A 15,068-nucleotide genomic window follows, 5' to 3' on the forward strand; every position below is an offset into this window, starting at 1 on the left:
GCATTGGCTAGGATAGTTTGCTAATTGGTTTCATGATCAGATGGTGTACCTTGTACTACCTGCCAATTGGCTTCCTAACCTCTAGATCAAGGTTTCAAAAAATTTGAATTGGGTCGGCCAAATTGATCGATTCGGGTTGAAATCGGCTGAGGTCGATCCTGATTCCGATCCAGTTCAACTGGACCTTCATTCGGATCATGATTTTGAGATTTGAGTCCTTGTTCTTGAGGTTACCCCTTTAGATCGCGGAAGTCAACGATTTTAAACTTGAAATTGGGGGTCAAATCGGTCCCAAAAACCCTTGAACCGATATTCACATTTTAAACCAAGCAATCTGATCTCAAAAACCCTAGAATTGCTTTTCAAAATGGCTGGAATCAGGATTGGTCAAGGCCGATTTCGATATGAATCTGCTGATTCAACCGATACAATTCTGATTTTTAAAAACAGTGGTGAAAAATTGCGACCAACCAGATGATGATAACCATTTGGTCATCAAAAAAGATTGTGGGTTCAATGCATAAGTGGGACCCATTAAATGATGGTGGATCCAAACATTTGAGCAGGTGCTTCACCATGCCGAAAGTTGATTGGATGATCGTGACCGTTGGATAAGGTACAACCTTATTGTCATGATAGTTACGGAGAAACAAGACAAGATGGTTTACTTGGTTTCCCAAGTGTGGTTTAGTGGGCCCAAGTGTTGGGCTTTGGTAGACTCAATTCATGAAGACATGAATATTTCACTCTGATACATAATCTACTTCATTAAAAATCCAATTTGGCTTGGAAATTTGAATGAGAGCATGCCATAAGCATGGTTTTGTTACTGAAGAAAAAAAATGCATAGGCATGGTTTCTAGATGCAAAGGTTATGATCACTGTTTTAAAAATGGGGATCGGACCAGCCGATGCCGATTCTGGCTGATCAGACTCGGCCTATATTCCCTTCTAAAAACTACTAATAGGGCATGTTTTGACGACGGATTCTGATTGATTTTTTCACCGATATTAGTATCGATTTGGAACCCGATTCCGGGTTTTAAAACTTTGGTTAGTTATAGAGATATAAGACCCACTTCTAAACATGGTTTCTAGATACAAAGGCAGTACCATTGAGACCCACTTGCATATAAAACCAGGGATTAGATATAGTTACTATAAACTTAGGACCGAGTTTCCCTCCAAGGGGTTTGTGAACCCTAAGATGGTGGCCGGTGACTCGTCCTCTATGGGTGGTGGAAAGCTTTTTCCATAAAATTATTAACTTCCAATGTGACTCCACATCCCAAACAGATGGGCTATGATAGGCCCAGAAAAAAAAAAAAAAAAAAACATATAAAGGGGGATTGGGAAAGGTTTTTTGTTTGATACTTCCATTTCTCGAAAAAGATCCTATGCATCCGGGCAGCCGGGCTGCATGTGTAGTGCCAGGCTCAAGGTGGCATGCTTTGACCGCCTTACCCCTGCCCAGATAAGGTGCTTGGGCAAAAGTAAGACGATCAAAACACACTGTCTTGAGTCTGGCGCTGCACATGCAGCCCGGCTGTCTGGATGCACAGCAGCCAGGTTCGTGCTTAAGTGGAAATGCCTTTTCTATAGACTCTGCTGCAAACTTCATCACCCAAGCCCCTTAAGTTTCAGTGAAAATTTTGGAAATGAAAATGAGAGAGAGAGAGAGAGAGAAGGGACAAATCACAAAGAGATAAGGGAAGGAGTAAGCAGAAAAAACAAGGTTCAATTAACAGTTCCACTTCCTCTCCACATTCTCTCTCTCTCTCTCTCTGAATGTCCTCAAAAATCTTGGGCGTGACAAAACTAAGTGGGGTGCATTATCATGATGATCCCACCCATTGATGATACTTCCACATCATCATACCCTTTCCATTTTACCTCTCTTTCCCATATGCTGTAATTCCACATCATCATCATCATCATCATCTTCTTCTTCTGTCATCCATGATCTCATACCCATTTCTCTCCTTTAAGTTCCTCACGTAAACATGGCTTATGGGCTATGGCTAGCAAACCTAACTTCACCTTCTCCGGCTACGTCCGGCTAGTGGTAAACGTTTGAAACACAATACTACCAGTCGACGGAAATTCATCAACCGCAAAACTTCCACAACTCAAACCAACTGTCTCAAGAGCATTCTTCACACGTTTCCACACTTGTTGTCCCACACATGAGGTTGTCGACACCGACACAGTAGCCGGCCGGAACACTTGTACCACCTTCTTCAACATTTCTCCCATCTCTCGATCATCTTCAATGGACCCCACACACTCAAAACTTGCATAGCTATACCCATCTTCTGGTGTTACATGAATCGTAGAATATCGACTCCCATCCATTCCATTCATGGAATACCCACATGGGTCGAACGCAAAATCACAGAGGAGTGCATTGGGATTGATTTCTCCAATACCTGTTAACCCAGTCATCTCCTTTCCGGCAACATCGCCGGAGTTACTATCCCCAACTCGCCGGTAAAATTTCCGGCCAAGAACAGGATCAAGCTCAGTCATGCAAACCTCAATGGTGAACACATCTAGGTTTTGTTCAAGAACTATATGATGCTCATCACTAGCCGAGAAGACATGCCAAGAGCTCTGTGATGGCATTCTTGAAGGCATAACACAAGCTTTTCTAAAACAAAGATAATTGGGTAAACTCTGTTCTAAATACAGAGCTTCATCTCTGAAACTGGTGTGGGGAAAAGGTTGAGATTTAGGGAAAATAAAATTACCTCTAGTGTATCTGCAACTACAAACTCTGAGACCCATAAGATGAGCATGAGACAATAGTGGAGGGATTGATTTGAGAAGTTGGGTAGTCCCACATGTCTTGATTATGATCTTTGTGGGGTATACAAATAAGCTTGATTCTGATAATACGTAAGCATCGAAGTAATGGTTTCCAACTGCAGAGACCACAGTGCATTGCACAGCAGCAAGAACCTCTTCAATTGAATCGAAATGGAGTTGCCGGAGTCCGATACCGATGTTGGGATCATCACCGAAGAATTGGAGTTCTAGGCGTTTTTCAAAACCTTCGAACCCAGAAAGAGCCATAAGAGCCATGGATGATTGAGATAGATCACAAGAGGATGAAACAAGTTAGTTGAGTATAAGTAGTTTAGAGGTATTGGAAGAGAAAATAGAGAGGAAGTAGAGACTCTGGAACTACAAGTGGGAAGGTGAAGAGAAAGGGTGAATGGGATTTATAAGGGGAGAGCAGAGAGTGAGAGGAGATGGAAGTGAGGAAGGGGGGTGGACAGAGGGCATGCGTGTGAGGCAACCAAGAATAATGATTGCAGGCATAATGAGTTAGATGATGATTATATTTGTGAGATCTTCAAGAGACAGGAACGATGAACGGAAATTCATCCCACGCGCATTCTAGTGGAACTCCTCCAATTTTTTTTTTTTTGAATTCAAATATTATCACAAAATATTTACCCATATTTCTACACTATGTCTCTGTCTTTTCACTCTATTCCATGGCAGGTAGGAATGGAGGATTGCAACTGGGTCGGGTTTGGCCTGGTTTTTTTAAATCCTCAGTCCAATCTTAAGTCCCCTTAATTGGACTTAGGCTCGCCCCAACCCTAAGTCAAGGTCAGAAAAATTTAAGCTTCATCCGCTTTCAAGGTCGGGTCGGACTAATTTTGATTGACCCTGAACATGGAGAGAGGGAAGGGAAATGCAGGGGTTGGATTAGGTTGGGGGAGAAGCAGAAGAAATCAAAGAAAAAAGAAAGAACATGATGAAGAAGAAGAAGACAAGGTCGGGCCAGGCTCAGCCCGAGGCCTCAATCCTGTCCCGGTCCAACCCTAATTCAAGGCCAAAAATTTCCAGACTTAACCTGCCGTCAAGGCCAAGGTATCTCAACCTAGGTCCTGATCGGGGTTAGGGCTTGGGCCATTAGGGCTAAACTTGCACCCCTAATGGCAGGTTTTCGTGCATGGTATCGGTCTGATAGAATTGAGTTCCTCTGCACACATGTTTACATGTGCAGACGGTTCAGGTGCCAACACCAACTATTGCTATTTTAAGGGTAAGGAGAGGTATTTATAGAAGTAAAATGGACACATGTTGGCACCTGACCCATATGTACATGTGCTGGTGAATGTATGTGTAGAAGAACTGAACTTGCTTTGGTGTAGGTTACCATACGCGTAAATACTAATATGAATCAGCCTTATCAGGTCGGATTAGACTATTTTGCTCCTCAAAATATTGATATAGATTTTTTGGATCATTTTCCCTCTCCTGCTCCAGCATCACCAATATGATATCAGTCAAGTATCAATATTGGCTACATATAGATCCCTTACCTTAAACAAAATTACATGTACATGGGATGCAAGGATTAAAGACCAAGCATTGCGATCCCAATCAGTCTCGATTTCAAACCGAATCGAAATCAGCGAGGATCGATAAAGAATTGGTCAAAATTGATCCTAATAAACCCTAATCCAAGTTTCTATATAGGGAATACGGATTGACAGATCCAAATAAGTCAGCATTGGGTTCGGCCTCGATCGATTCCTATTCGAATTGGCCTGTCCTGCTGATCCCGATTATAAAAATGGTTCATGCTTATGAGTAGGGATGCAAATGGATATCTGAAAATCCAAATCCAATCTGCATCCATATCCGTTTAGGGACATCCGTATTCATTTAGAGATCTGGGGAAAAATATCTGAACACTCAGATAAAAATCCATTTGGAAAAAAAATCCGAATACTTAATAATAAAAAATTAAGTAAATAATGATCTTGAGGGTTTTTGAAGATTCAACCGGTTCTAGAATATGAGGAAAAGAGAATCATGATCTAAGAGATATGGATTGAGAGTGAATTGTATCCGCCAGGGGGAGGAAGGTCCGGGTTACATAAGGTAGAGATGTAAACGAATGGTCGAAAATCCAAATTTGATCCGTATCCAAATCCGTTTAGAGGTATCCTTATTCGGCCAGGGAATATCCAGATCCGTATCCGTATCCAAGCCGAATTCAATCCGTTTACATCCCTACTTGTGAGCTTATCTTGAAAAACAATTTATTAGGATAATATGAGAGGTTACTTAAAAAAACACAAAAAGAGGAATAGCAATTCATTACTGGACGTAACAACTTCCATATAGACGTGCCTTGTAATGAAGCAGGGCTATGGTGTACTAATTATAGTTGTAGTAATAATAAGGGGATGGATTTGTTAGGTTAAGTACATGACAAGCTAATTGCCTAATTTATTTAACCAATGCCAAGAATCCTCCACTTGGCAGCTCAAATGGGGTCCAAAGAGTTTCGATTTTCCATGTCAGCCGCTTTAAGATAAATTAAATTAATTTGTAACCATTACCAAGATGCCACATGGTAAATTAAAGAAAGTATTCCTTCCAAGGCTTATGTGATGAGTCCAGATCCTCTCCACAGATGTGGACAAAAAAAATTGTCTTCATATAGATTCTAATACTACCACTTGTCCTAACAAACACCAATCCAAATCTTCTACGGTGTGCCTGCCCGTAGTGGCCTGAGCGGCACACAAACAGGGCGTGGCGCAATGATCGCTTTACCCCTGTCTGAGCGCCTTGCCCAAGTGGGTGTAAGGCAGTCATTGCACCTCGCCTTATTTGTGCGCCGCTCAGGCCGCTACGAATAACGCGTTGTAGAGGATCACAATCCAACAAACACGGCGATAAAACTTCAATCAATTATCTATAAAAAAGAAAGAAAAGGAGAAAACAGAGAAAAGTCCTCTATCTATCGTAAAGATAGGGTAAAGATAAGTGGGCACAAGAAAACATATGTGAAGAGTAACTACTTTCCATGTACAAGGAGAGGATTAAGACTCTGTACAAGGAGAAGATTAAGACTCTGTAATTTAAAACGTTGAGACTTCAGTTATTTTTATTATAAACATAGTTTATTCCTCCATAGAGTAAATTAGGCTCCAAGGAATTCTAAGGCACCCTCTTTTAGAAGCAGTTGTTGTCTTAGATGATGTTTAAACGTCTATGTAATTCTTTCAGTTCTGTTTCGTTTTTTTTTATTTTTTATTCTACGGGATCTGAATGTTGTTGCAGATACCTTGGCCAGGAGGGCTCTGTCTATCGTGTGTATGACAAATTGGCCCATTTTCATTCCTTCGCTCCAAGATTTGTTTGGAGTTATCAAAGCCCTCACATGATTATCGGTAAAACTTCGTATTACCAAAAAAAAAAAAAGTTTATGCCTCCATGGTAGACCATGTAGTTGACGGAGTGAGAAATCTTATACACGACACTAATAATGGTAATTAATTTTGAGTTTTCATTTGAATCTCTACACAGACCTTAAGCCATATGTAATAACTGAAATTACAAAAAAAAATAAAAAATTCTTTTTTTTTTTTTGTAACCAAATTTGAAAATCCACTATCTCAATCTCAGTCCACATATATCCCCATTATCTTGATTATATGCTATAAATGACAAGCTCTTATTTCTTTTCTCTAGGGTGGGGCATAGCTCTAATTATTGGGGCTTCTAGGAGCTCTTCCCATTCCCTTATATAAATATTTCTCAAGCAATAGTGGAGGGGAAAACAACCCTAGAAACATTGAAGAGGATAAAAAAAACTTCTACCCAAAAAAAAACTATATTAGGACTTTGAAATTTTTAATGAGAAAAAGAACGTTGCGTTTCCTACGCCTTCTCTCATGAGGCAGTGAAATGATCATTCTGTCCCTCTTAGTGGATGTTTGTGCATGTAGCTTGACAGCAAATTATTCCTCCCTAAATTTCACTTACAACATGTTATAATAAGAAATAAGTTTTATGATTTCAAGGATTGGTTATCTGTGCCATGGGTTAAATATCCCATTTTAATGCGTGCAGGATCCCAGATTCCAGGAGTAAGACTGGGAGGTTGGTCGTACTTTTTTTTGTTGGATGGAAGATTTTTGTGTTTTGCTGCAAGGAAAATGGAATCATCGACTGCGTGGGAATCTGAATTGTACAGTATCAGGACAGGTTTAGACCACGAAGGACGTTTAGGCTTGCAGATAAAAAAGATCTGGTGTACTAATGAATCCATAGTCAATGCCCTTCCATCTCCTACTACGGCGCCTTGGCCTTATAATCATATTAAGGATCTAATGTATATAAGTAATAGAACTCAGGACACTATGTTCAGTTTGAACAAGGATGCACTATGTCTAGCTATAGGTCTAAATCTTGCTTCTCCTATGCAAGATAGAACTCTGTCATCTTCCATTATTTCTATCAAATGAACTTTCTTTGTTTTTCATCCAAAAAAAAAAAAATTGTTATAATTACGGAAAAAGTAAGGCTACCAAGTTGTGACGTCCACATGCACTAATGTGGGGGCCAATGAAAGTACACACACAAGCATCCAACAGAGGTGGGCTCATGGGGGTAGGGTGGTCATTGCACCCTCTTTATGTCTAGCATAGGGGCCATGCGACCTGATAGTGACCATGTTTCACACAATACTGATATGTATAATTTAAAAATTAAAAAGGATATCTATAATGTAAAAGTATATAAATTACTTAGAAATTTTTTTTTGTAGAGTGGGGTTTCAAAAAGAGAGTACCAAGTGTCAGCCAAAACTCAATGAGGATATTCTTGAATTATGAAAGGTCCCGTACGTGAACTCAAAGGCATAGACATCACCTTCTATTTGCATGTCTTCTTGTCTTTTGAGTAGGTGGAATTTCATTATGTCTTTTCTATATATATAATCAACATACTTGCAAAATAATTTTAGGAAAGTTTCTGATCAATTCTGAGGTTTCAACAAGTAACAAAATTAGAAATAGAGAAAAAGAAGGCTGTCAGGCTACGTGGCGTCTACACCCAGATATAGGAAGATATTGGATAGGCTGAAATGATCGTCTGGCTCTTGCCACAAGGTGAAGACAGGAGAATTGAATCCTTGAACTCCTAGGAGCCTGCCCTCTATCGGTACCCTTAACAATCAGGTTAACTAGTTAAACGACTTATCGTTTTTTGTTTACTTCTTCATCTCATACCTTAATTCTTGTACTCCCAATTGCTTCTTCATCTCATTGCCTAATTCTTGTACCCCTAAGTCTACACTCTTAGACTAATGGAGTTTTGAAGTAGACAAGAAAGTGGAAGTTGAAATGAAATCCTACTAGAGGGCCTACTCTTCTAGCAAGCATGGAGAGCAAGCAGGGAGGAGAGGCTTTTCAATTGTCACCCCAAAACAGAACACAAGGAGAACAAGCCAACAAGGTAATACCTCGATGAGAGACGAATCATTTAATTAAATGATGTGAGAACCCATTCAAGCCAACTAGCCAAGCCCAACAGCACAAGTGAAAGCAGAATTTCAAGAATCAAGAAATATTGGAATTGATTGAGGTCGAATAAGCTTAGCTGATTCTTGTTTGAATTAAGGTTAGGGTGGGTATACTTTGACTAATTTTGACCCGGAGTGAAATTGGACAGGATTAATTCAGACCCCGATGTTAGAATTTTTAAACCCAAATAAGGGAGATGTAAAAAGGGGGAAGAGAGTTCCTCACAACTTCGGAAGAAGAATCTACATATCGCAATAATGACGGAGCGAAAAACGGTATCATATACATAGAACTCACATAAGTTGAAGTAGAAGAGAAAAATAATTCAAAAAATAGAAGATAAAAAAAAACACTCTTCGTGAGTGGCAAATAGTACCTAACGTCGAATATGATTTTAGGTATCAATATTGGCATCGGGATCACGATTGAATCAATCGGTTCGTATCAATATCAATCGATCGTGACCGACTTTAAAATCTAAACAATATAATCCTATCTATATCAATATCGTATCGATAACAACGGTCCAATACGGTTCATTAAAACCCTGATGTCTAAGGCAAACTTTTTTTCCAAAAAAATAAAAATAAAAATTTTCACCAATAGCTGCCTAGTGTAGTTGGTGAGCCGTGGTGCGCTTCATGCCCATGCTCACTGGGAGTTCTCGAGTTCGAGTCTCCTGGCTACTACCTTATCAGCTCCCTAATTCCCTCCCCCCAAAAAAAGTAAATTATATATAAAAGTTTTCAATTCCAAAAATAAAAATTCTCAGAGAGAAGAAAGTGATAACTCAAACTCTCAAAGGTAAATTAGTTGGATGGAGGGAAGGAGAGAGGGAGAGAGGGCCTTTAGGGATGGGGGATGGTAGGTAATGATGTAGGAATGTTAGGAGAACCAAATAGTTTTGCAGGTTTTTTTGGGGCACGGTAGAAATGATTCAGAAAGTAGTGGGCCATGAATGGTGATATGATAGTGAGTGGGCAGCCCATTATGACCACCTCTCCCATCCCTCGGCTGCTTCATGCGCTATGCGCATGCACTTTCCCCACCACCAAACTACATACAAAACAACAACTCTCCTCCACCTTCTTCTTTTTCCCTTTCCCACATCAAACAAACAAACAAACATGGAAAGATAGAAAAAACACTTCTCCTTCACTTTCACTGTTTCTAACTCTCATGTCTACAAAGTACAATCTACCTTAATTCTTATGCTGGTCAACCTACTTTCAAATCAAAATTGAAAAGCCCACCCTCTCTCACCTCTGTGTATCAAATCTAATCTTTACTTAAAAGCCTCAAAACAATCAATCTAGGAAACAGAATCTCCCCCTCCCCACCTTTCCCTAACCTAATTTTTACATCAAAAGCAACAAAAACCAAAATCTCCTCCACCCATTTACATATTTTACTACTTAGCTAACTCTTTTTGACATTCTCTTAGGCCTTTCTGCTTTGTGGGCTACTTTTAATTTGACTTGGGGTAGGGATAGGAATGAAGGAAACAAGGAGTGAGGGAAAAAGAGATAAAGAAAGCCCCTACTCTCTAATCTTAGTTTGGTCCCACAAAACTCACTTTTATCCCCCCCCCTTCCCTAACCACATTCTCTCTCTCTCTCTCATCATTCATCCCAAACCTATGATTGGTCCCACTCATCAGCTCTAAGTGTCCCGACAGCCACTGTGGATGGCTGTTATTGGACGACACATCATCCAGCATGTACCCTAATTCCTTGACACATCAAGCCCCTTTTCAACCTTGGACGCTGATCTGGTCGTGGATATATTGGCCCCACCGTGCTACTCATCCCATCGACACTTGGCATTCGCCGCCGCACATGCTCGCACGCATACATTCCTCCCCTTATCCACTCACACATGTGGGATGACTAGTGAAACTAATCCTAACCTAAGCACTAAGCACAAGCATAAAAATCAAGTTGCGTGATCCTACTGTCCACCCACCATATCTATGTTCCACTTTCAATACTATTTCCATCTCTTTAAGGGATTTTTTTTTTTTAATTATTTTATTCTCTTTTGCTCTAACCATATAGATCCTGCGTGGATGATACTATTCTCTTCACTGCCATTGATGTGGTATACAGATTTCTCCCCATACTGACATCGGAGGAATCCACCTCAAGGCCCTCCAATATGAATCATTCCTCGTGTGAAATGGAATAAAAAGGGTTTCCAATGGAGCATCAAACCAATTAAGCAATGGAAGGGGAACGATGGGATGGGATGGGGTCCACAGTATCTATTGTTACTTTTTGTGGGCCCCCACAGTGACATGTGATCAAATCTGTGGACCCCAACATTAAAAACATTAGACATGTGATCCAATCCAATCAAACACCTCGAGCCCCTTCTTAGTTTCCTCCCTATTTGATGACTCTTCCATGCCCACATTATTCTTTTTGCAGACAATTAACTAAACTATACTCTCTCTCTCTCTCCCTCTCTCCCTCTCTCTCTCCATGAGATATCAATTTGAGGCATGAGACATGAGGGCCTGAGGCATGGCTTCTTTCAGTCTATATTCTCTCATTTCCACCTCTTACATCATTCCTCCTTCCTTGGCTGGCAACTCGGAACAGATCTTCTTCATCATATCCCTCACTGCTGATGCACACTCATGCATCATTCTCTCTCTCTCTGCTTCATACTTCACAGTGAGAACTGCTAATGGATGTCAAGAATGTAGAGGGCAGAGTAGGGCATAGTATGTAATATTGTAATAAAAGGGCGAAGAGGCAGAGAGAATAGAATATTGGGAGTTCCAAGAGATTCATTGCCTTAATAGCTTCATTTCCCACCTTTTGTCCCAACTCTTTGAAAGTAAGAAGCAAAGAAGGAAGGATATAGATAAACAATAGTGGCCATCATGTCCCCTCTGCTCCAAACCTCTCTGTCCTCCTAAAGTAGGATTAGTTTAATAACAACTTTCCACAATCCTTTCTTGACTCAACCCCATCAAGTGGGGGGGACCTTTTGAGTTGCAGGGACAAAACTCAAACAGGAAGGGAAGGTTTTTTGTTTTACCAAATAAAGCTTCTCACTCTTTCTCTCTCTCTGTGATATCCAATAACAATGAAAAGGTTTCTCTGCAATTCTCTTTCCCAATGAAGGTACTAAAAATAAAAGGTGATTAGGCTTTTGTATAGGGTCGACCCAAATAGAGTTACATTGGTCATCTGGGAACTCTTTGTACTGCATCTTTTTATGTCCTTAAAGCACCAAAGTAGCAACTCATTGGTTTAAAGAAATGATTACTCACAAGTTTAATATATGAAAATGAGTGTTGTGTGCAAGAGAAAGGGAGAGAGTGATAGATTCGTGTCCATGAAAGTTGAAGCTAGCATCACTTATCACTTGAACTAGAGTTTTTAAATTTGTTAATTAATATGCCTTTGCCTTTGGGTTGCTTTCAGTCTTTAACATAATCTTGACCCTAGTTCTACCCAAACAAAAAAAGACCCTAGTTAATTAGGCTATGTTTGGTAGGAATTTTTGGAACGCATTCCAAGTCTAGATCGTATTCTGAATTCCAATTCTTCTTTACACTTCGAAATGTTTTTTGGACCTAGAATCTATTCCGAGATGCATACCAAACACAGTCTTAGTTTCCATAAACATTATCACATAAGGGGAGGAACTCAATATATCTCAATAGTTTCAGAATGAAATTTGAATATTCTCCCTTGATAGAACTATCAAAGGAGAAATGTTGTTGGATCATGAATTGAATTCCAAAGGACCTAGCTTCTCTCCTTCAATGGTGAAGAGAGAATCTCTTCATCCTCCCATCTAACCCTTTGATTGGACTAGAGAAGGAATATTTCAAACCATGGACAATAGGCGTGGGAGTCAATGATGAGAATGAAATTTGATTATCCAACCTTGATAGAATTATCATAGGAGAAATGTTGGAACATTGGTCTAATTCCAAAGGATCTAGTCTCTCTCTACTCATGGTGAAGAGAGAATCTCTTCATCCACTCCATCTGATCCTCTAATTTGACTGGAAAGACTGGAAAACGGTATTTAGGATCTTCAATAATGGGATATGGGAGTTAATGATGAACTCAAAGTCCACTTAAGAGTCCGATCAAAGCGTTACATTACCAATGGTGAAGAGATCCAAGGTGAAGAAAAACTTAATCCAATTTAGAAACCATTCTTCTAGCCCGAAAAAAAAAACCCAATCTTGAGGTCAACCAACTCTAGTCCAATTATGTGTAGGATTTTTATTTTTTTTTGGGGGGTGCCCTAGTGGATTTATGGAGTGTACCATGTTAACCCTAATTATATTGGGTTTATGGATCTGTAACAGATATATTTAGTGATATGGTTCTCTTTATTTCATTTTCTTTAATTGACTGGTCAATTGCCTTCTAATGACACATGTGAACTGTAATAATCTTCAATTCATTTTAACATTTTTGTTTTAAGAAGAAGGAATTACTCACTCATTTCGTTTGATCTTATCTCTTGAAACTCTCAAGGCATCTGATACATATGGAGATGCCAAGGAAAAAAGTTCCTAGAAGTCCTAGTAAGATGCTCAGGGACTTGATGATTGTGTCCCTTTTAAGAGAGAGTAAATTATACAGTAAAGCAATAAGTGGACACTAAAGTTTATATTGCGATTTGGTGGAGTCTAGATTCCGGATTACTTCGTAGCCTTTAGTGTCATGAGGATATTACCAGAATCCCTTCGACCCCACCATAAATACCAAAGGGTGAGTTAGAATTAGGCCTATGTTGAAGAAATAAATATGGGTTCACTTTAGATTATTCCATTATGCAAAAGTAAAAAAAGAAATGACGGGGAGTGAAACTAATTTAAGAAAGAAAATGAAACTTCTTGTAATCTTGATTCTTGATCGGTAATTAATGTAAAATTCAAGATGAGGTTTCTTGGTGTATACTTTTTGCTGATGATATTGTTTTGATAGATGAAATACTGAAAGGGATTAATACGAAACTGGAGTTATGGAGATCAAACTTAGATTCAAGAGGTTTTAATTTAAGCAGAACAAAGACGATATATGATGTGTAACTTTAGTCAAATCAGGAGAAGTGATGAACTGGTGAAACTTGAAAAGTGAGAGCAACCATAAAGTGAATGTTTTATATACCTAGGATCATCCATTAACAAAGAGAGTGATATAGAGGAAGTGGAGAGGACAATCCGGAGTTTTATGTGACAAACGCATGCCTATTAAACTAAAGGGAAAATTCTATAGGACAGTAATAAGACCAGCGATGACATATGAAGCGGAATGTTGAGCAGTTAAAAAAGAGTAATATAGATAAAATGAGTGTAGCGAAGATGAGAATGTTGAGGAGAATGTGCGATAAGACCATGAAAGATAGGATAAAGAATGTTTGTATTAGAACTGAAGTAAGAGTTGCACCAATCTAGGACAAGCTTCGTGAGAGCCACTTGAGGTGATTTGGTCATGTCTAAAGAAGACCCATGTATGCACCAGTAAGGAAGAGTGACCAGATTCAATTTGAATGAGCTAAAAGAGGTAAAGGCAGGCCTAAAATGACTATTGACGAAGTGGTGAGAAAAGATATGCATATGGTAGGGTTTGATACCATTGATAGAGTTGTTTGGAGGACAGGGACCCATGTAGCCGACCCCTCGTAGGTGGATGTTCTTGGAATGCTACTTTGACTATTGCTTAGGCTTTTATTTTATTTTATTTATTTATTTATTTTTAATCCCTTATTACCTTTTCTTCCTTCTACTGCTCTTATATATGTCTATTACAGTCATGATCTTTTCGGATCCATGTAGCCGACCCCATTTAGTTGGGATAAGATTATGGTTATTGTATAGCAATTAAAATTTTCAACTAGGTTTATTATTTTCTTATTCAAATCCAAGGAATTTGGTGGAGAAGTCAAGTAAAATCTAATTACTAGATTTTAAAAAAAAATTTCAGTCAATAATACAATTATTGTTTGTGATGATTGGAAAAAAATTGAGAGAAAAATGCTTCACCTAATTGCTTTGTTGCACTAAGAAATTAAGAGAAAACAAAAGACAACATTTTTCATTTTTTGTTCTATTTATATAAGAATTACTTAATTGAGAGAGAAGACAATAAGGTTGTGTTTGGTATGCATTCTTGGGATGCATTCTAGGTCGATTTCACATTCTCGGATGATAAAAACAACAATTTTTATTATCCGAGAATGCAAAATCAACTTGGAATGCATACCAAAAGCAACCTAAGTATGACCAACATTCCCTCAAATTTTCTGTTCTTATGTCTTATCTCCTAATGGAGACAAAAAACCAAGGATAACCTTTTCCAGAATTTACTCCTTTTCCACTATCACAAACTCATGGCAGAAAAGGAATATATAGAAGCTGGATGATAACATACAACTATAGCCAGCCCTAGAGAAGCTAAACAGATCAATAATGAAGTATAAAAACCCACATACCCCAACACAACCATCGAGAAAATGCAACCAATGTAGATAGGCTTTACATTTTGATTCTACTTCTATAAGCTGAAAGGTTGTTTCTTAAACATGATTTCATGAAACCCATTTATGCCACCCCCACCTGAGAAAACCAGAGCAAAGTACATAAGCCTTATACATTAAATTGTATTACCATTCACCCAAAGGGGGCTTCACAAACAGGAGTTCAACAAAGCAGCCCAAGCCCTACCAAACTGTGGGGACCGAGCTCAG

General features: G+C 39.1%; 1 protein-coding gene across 1 annotated transcript; it reads right to left on the bottom strand.

Moving 5' to 3' along the window:
* Nucleotides 1-1,689: 1,689 nt before the first annotated feature.
* LOC122660302 (S-adenosylmethionine decarboxylase proenzyme 4-like) lies at nt 1,690-3,162 on the bottom strand. The gene has a single exon (XM_043855546.1). The coding sequence runs from the start codon at nt 3,082-3,084 to the stop codon at nt 2,050-2,052; it is 1,035 nt and encodes a 344-aa protein (XP_043711481.1). The 5' UTR covers nt 3,085-3,162; the 3' UTR covers nt 1,690-2,049.
* Between the last annotated feature and the right edge of the window lie 11,906 nt (nt 3,163-15,068).

This window comes from Telopea speciosissima, chromosome 4 (assembly GCF_018873765.1).
Source record: "Telopea speciosissima isolate NSW1024214 ecotype Mountain lineage chromosome 4, Tspe_v1, whole genome shotgun sequence".
NCBI classification, from domain to species: Eukaryota; Viridiplantae; Streptophyta; class Magnoliopsida; order Proteales; family Proteaceae; genus Telopea; species Telopea speciosissima.

Bases quoted from the DNA above. Each gene is read 5' to 3' on its own strand.
- LOC122660302 (XM_043855546.1), bottom strand. From the start codon at position 3,084: ATGGCTCTTATGGCTCTTTCTGGGTTCGAAGGTTTTGAAAAACGCCTA.